General features: G+C 54.0%; 1 protein-coding gene across 1 annotated transcript; it reads right to left on the bottom strand.

Annotated features, from left to right (window-relative positions):
* Nucleotides 1–273: 273 nt before the first annotated feature.
* KCTD12 (potassium channel tetramerization domain containing 12) lies at nucleotides 274–4,763 on the bottom strand. Its single transcript, XM_049815973.1, has one exon. It carries the CDS (start codon nucleotides 4,701–4,703, stop codon nucleotides 3,702–3,704), a length of 1,002 nt encoding a protein of 333 aa, XP_049671930.1. The 5' UTR covers nucleotides 4,704–4,763; the 3' UTR covers nucleotides 274–3,701.
* Nucleotides 4,764–5,589: the final 826 nt, after the last annotated feature.

Here is a 5,589-nt window from a genome sequence, read left to right as displayed (position 1 = left end):
ATTAAGCTGTTTAATCACTATGGTTTCCTGAGGACTGATTTATATTGACCAGTACTACAAAAAAATCTCTGTGGCACTTATAAGTTCTGTTTATCTTGTCATGGCTGTTACTAGAGATGCCTATACACATAATATCCTTTGCTCAATGTTTCTGCTTTACATGTTAGTTTGGAGTCTTTGCTGAAGTTATGAATATGATACTGTGGAAGAGAGAGCAAAGCTAATGACATCTTTACCAAGAGTAAAAAGGACAGCATAAACCACACAACTGAGTTAATATTTAAAGAACAAGAATTTAATTTGGTATGCAACATTTTCCTAGGAGGATCTTTATTTTCAATGCTATACACGTGAAAATAAGAATGAGTAAGTGGCTCGTTATCTACATGTATAAAAATATAAACATCCTATCAAACATCTGCAAAGTCACCCTTCTTGATATGCATCACTGAAAAGACCTATGCCTTAACTTCTAATTAAAAAAAAAGACTGCCTTTGTTTTTTTAATAGCACTTGTAAATGCTACTGCATTCATCCGTAAGTACGTGAACTGTGAACAACAGCTACAAAATGTATACAGTATTGTGCCTTTAGATTTTTGTCCTTCTGCATGTCAACAGGTTAGCAGAGTCATCGTGTTTATCCATTCTTTGAGCTCTCAATAGAAAAGACCAGCAAAACTCAGTGACTTTGCCTTGGTCGTTCTACCTTTTAAATATTTTACTGAAATTACTGAGTAATGTTTAAGAAAAATATCGTCTTCTGTGGCAAACCATCAAATGACTATTACGTTTATGGCACCATCATTTTAACCCTAAATGTAATGAGTTGTCAGTAAATGAAGGGCCCCATTTCCTAATAGTACTAACGCTTAGAGTTTTTAGCACAAACACAAAGATTAAAAAATCATCAGTTTATATTTTTATTACACCCATGTTTACTTAAAAGATGAGAATTTCTGGGTCATCTGCCAGCAAACAGATAGGCAATCATTGATCAAAATACAGGCAATCTTTGTTTTAGAGATGCATTCAGCCACCTGGAAGCTAGTTATGACTCACATTCAAGCAAATACGTAATCGATTTCAGTTCTACAAGTTGATATTCATATTCAGTTTTTCCATAGAAATAGGTATAGGAAACCAGTAAAACATTACCGTATTATGTACACAGCGTTATATGTAAATGCTCAGCTAGATATATTATGAAATTCTGTAGCACTAAAATGATTAAAAAACTAAATGATTCGTGTAAAATGTCTATATACTGTATATATATGTACACTAAATCACAAGTTCAATTTAAATCTGCCCCTATTCATAGCTCCTATGATGGATTTAGTAAGCTACCAGATTCTTAAAAAAAAGAAAGCTGTCTAGAGTGAATTTGAACACTTTACTGAAAACCGATTTTATACAAAATCTTAAAAAACATACTTCAGAATTACTTAACAGAAACTAGAAAAAGACAGTCATTATTCTCGAGAACAGCATTGTAAAGACCTAGTAGCTGTGATCAATGTCCTTTCACTTGTGGTATAAATAAGTTAAGCACAAAGCAATCATCTCAGAGTAAGGCATAGGACAAACAGGTTTCATTCCATTTTCAGGTGTATTGGCCTCTCACTCTATCTTATTGCTCATCAAATTTGGCAGGTATACATTTCTCTCCTTTTAAAAATACTCCATTATACAACTATCTACAACTGGACAATACCCAGCGCTTTCGTATGCGCATCTTCCATTGAATCACATTGATAAACAATCTTTCTAATATAAAAAAAAAAAAAACCATAATGATGCAAATTATTTTCAGTTTTATGCAGTTGTGCATGCACTTAATGAAAGACCAAGTGGTGAACAGAGAGACTGAGCACCGAAACTCAGCTCAATACATATGTAGCTATAGCTCTTTTCAGAGGAATTAAAGTTTTCAAAATAAAAACCTACTGTGAAATTCTTTGGTTAGAATACAAATGCTAGCAGTATTTCTAAATTTGGAGTTAGAACAATTTATTATTCAAGAGTTTTAGAAATGTAACTTCAAGCCTTTACTATGTACTGCTAAATTCTTCAACACTTTGGATACATTTAGGATTATTTTTTCGTGAAGGTCTGAATGGACAACACAGGCTTTTAAATCGAGTTCAGGTTTTAAAGGAAAGTGATTTTGTACTCCAATCTTCAAGAATTTATTAGAAAGAGCTGCTCAATCTTCCCTACTGTAAAACCTGCTGCTTAGATCGTCTGTTCCAAAGCAAGCTATGGCTGCCTCCTCTGGGAAAGAAAGACTGTTAGATAGCACAAACCAAATACAGCTTAGAAGGGGTAATTTCCCCTGAAGAAAGCTGGCATCGTTTTGGGGGTTTTTTTTCGTAAGGACGGGGCTTAATCCTAAGTTTGTCAAGGAAGAAGTACTTAACTCTCAACAGTGTCATTGCCCTGGTTTCGTAAAAAGTGGTTTCAGCATCAATCCTGTCGGCTTCCAAGTTTTACAGCACTAACATGACAAAACTTAAAGTAGCAAGCAGGGTGCTCTTGATTACACTTATGATGTACATCTGCATTAAGTCAACATACAAGATTTCAGCTTCCCAGGAAGCAGGCCCTACCGTCACTCCGGCGTGCCTGGCTTCACCTCTCCCCCGTTGTTTTGAGGGCGTTTAAGGAAATACGCATTGAGATTTCTACGCATATTATAGACAGTAACTTCAAGAGAATTATAAGGACTTCACACCACCCATGAAAGTTACGATTCACAAGCACTTTAGTTTTTCAAAGCGTCACGGGTTTTTTTTACCTCTCGAGGGAATAAATGCGTGTCTCTGAGGACACTTCATAGTTCAAATGGTTGGTTATCCAGCGAACCTGTCCTTTTACTTCAGCCTTAGGCGCCTGCTTGCGCAGGCCCTGGTCCAGCTTCAGAGCTTGGAGAGGGGAGTTCAGAGAGATAGGGAGCAGAGAGGGGAGATGGATGCAATCGGTCAGGAAGGGCCACGCGCGCGCCTCCTGCGGAATTACTCATCTCTAGAGATGAGGTGCGAGCCGGAGAGCCACACCCTCGCAGTCAGGCATCACTGCTACGCGACGGTCCTTCACAGACGCGCATCACTCTGATGGGACGGGAGGACAAAACGGACCATTACGGGTCCACCCAACAAGGCGAAATCCCGCTCAAGGGTATGGCGATGAGAAAAGACAGCCGTTTATCGTGCCATCTTCAGCAGAAGTTGCTGAAAAGCAACCGAAAAGCTCCTCAGGCCCTAAACGGGTAGTTTTTAAAACACCCCAGCGTAACCGCGCGCGGAGAGGGGCAGGGGCCGGGGGCGCACGCACGCTGCCCTGGGACGGGTCATTTGTCTGCTCCCGCCACCCCTCTCCTTCCTCGCTACCGACACGGCTACTGGGAGGTCTGGGAGCGCGGACGACGGCGCGAGCCGGGACAAGGTGGCCGAGCAGGGACGTGGCGGCCGAGGCGCAACGCGGTGACCTCCTGTCCCCGGGGCCGTTAGCAGGTGCGTGCAGGAGGGGTGGGGGCTGCGCCGGGGGCTGGCCCGCCTCGTGCGCGAGGGGCGAGGGAAGGGCAGAGGGGACGCAGCCCCCGCCTCCACGTCCTCCTTCCTCCAGGCCGGGAGGGGACGGCGGGCGCGAGGGCGTGCGGGGGCCGCCGCCTTCTCCCCGCGCCGGGGGCCGGGCGGACGCTCAGTCCCGGCAGAAGACGTACTCGGTGTAGCTGGTCCAGATCTTGTCGTCGGCGGGCCCGCCCTGCTCGGGGGCGAAGGCGCAGGTGCCGGTGGAGGAGCAGGCGGCCATGCGGAAGCCGGCCTCGGAGAGCCGGTCGAAGGCTTGCTCGAGGAAGTTGAACTTGAGGTAGTAGCGGGCGGTGTAGCGCTCGGGAGGGCGGTCGGGGTCGCGGCTCTCGTTCAGCGTCTCCCCGAAGACCTCCTTGGCCAGCGCCGTCTTGCCGCAGACGGTGATGCGGGCCACCCGCCGGAACTTGGCGTCGGCCTGCGCCTCCCGCCCGATGGTGTAGGAGCCCCGGTAGCCGATGGTGATGTAGCCCGAGCGTCGCCCGCCCGCCCCGTCCAGCGACTGCGAGGGCGTGAGCAGCGGCCCGCCCGAGGGGCTGCGGCTGGCGGTGGGCGACGGGGCGGAGGCCGCGGCTCCTTCCAGCGACTCGGCCTCCAGGTAGCCCAGGACGGGCGGCGGCGGCTCGTCGGCGCAGAGCGAGCCGTCGCGCTGCAGGGCGGCGGGCCGGGCGGCGGCGGCGGCGGCGGCGGCGGCCCGAGCCTGCGCCAGGCGGCGAGCCAGGTCGGGCAGCTGGAAGTACTCGGCCTCCCGCTGGAGGCGGCTGCGCTCGGGGAAGTGCTCGGGCAGCACCAGCTGCAGGTCCCGCAGGTAGTCCAGGATGTAGCGGAAGAGGAAGCCGTCGCGGTCGAGGAAGAAGCGGCCCTTGCTGTCCCGGGGCAGCTCGCTGGGCTGCTGCTGCGAGAACATGCGCCAGAGCAGCGAGTCGCGCACCGAGACCACGGTGCAGCGCCGCGTCACGTACACCTGCCCGCCCACGTTCAGCTCCACGATCTCCGGGAAGGTCGACCAGCCGCCCGCCGCCGCCGCCGCCCCGCTCCCCGCCGCCCCGCCGCCTGCCGCCGGCGAGACGCCGCCGCCGTTGGGCAGCCCGCGGGCGCTGTCCGCCAGGGCCATACCGGAGGGAGCCCGCCGCCGGCGGGGAGCCGCCGCCCTTCCTCCTCCTCCTCCTCCTCCTCCTCCTCCTCCTCCTCCTCCTCCGGCCGCCCGGGCTCCGGCGGGGCCGCCGCCTCCCGCGGGGGAGCGCGCAGCTCCCCGCCGCTGCCCGCCGGAGCCTCCCGCCCCGTCTGTCCCCGGAGCCGCGCTGCCGCTCCGCTGCCGGCCAGGCGCCTCCGTCGGGCTGCGAGCGGAGAGCCCCGGCGGCGGCGGCGGCGGCGGCGGGGCCGTGTTTATGTAGCGCGGCCGCACCTCGCGGGAGGCGTGGGAGGCTGGCGGGAGGCAGAGCCGAGCGCACGGGGAGGGGAAGGGGACGGCCCTGCAACTGACGCAGGGTCCCCCGTTGTCGTCCGTTCCCCCCCGCTACCCCCACCACCACCCCGCCCCGGTCCTCCTTGCCCGGCTGCGGCGGGGACCCTCTGCCCGCCCGCTGCGCTCCCCTCGCCGTGGAGGGGCAGGGCGCTGTGCGGCCGGCGGGGGTAAAACCCTGGGGGGGGGGGGGGGTTGGGGGGGCTGCGGGAGCGCCCCGGCCGCCCACCACCCCGGCACCCCTCGGGGCTTCGGCTCGCTCCCCGGCTTCTCCGAGACGTCTCGTCTTTGCGCAGGCAAGACCCCCCCCCCCTCCCCGCTCCGCCTCGGCTCCGCTCGCCCCGAGGCCGCCGGCACTCGCCTCCCCCGGGTCCCTTGCCCGCTTCTGGGCTTGCAAGACACTCGCGCAGCGCGGGTTTTTAACGCCCTCAAGGTCCCCCTGAGAACCTCCCGCCCGTCCCCGTCCCCGCGGGGAGACCCGGCGGCAGCCGCGGCGCGCCCCGTCGGGCGGGACGGAGAGCGCCGTGCTGGGGGTGCC

The sequence above is a fragment of the Accipiter gentilis genome, chromosome 13, assembly GCF_929443795.1.
Source record: "Accipiter gentilis chromosome 13, bAccGen1.1, whole genome shotgun sequence".
Classification (NCBI taxonomy): Eukaryota; Metazoa; Chordata; class Aves; order Accipitriformes; family Accipitridae; genus Astur; species Astur gentilis.
This window is presented reverse-complemented; position numbering and strand designations above follow the sequence as displayed.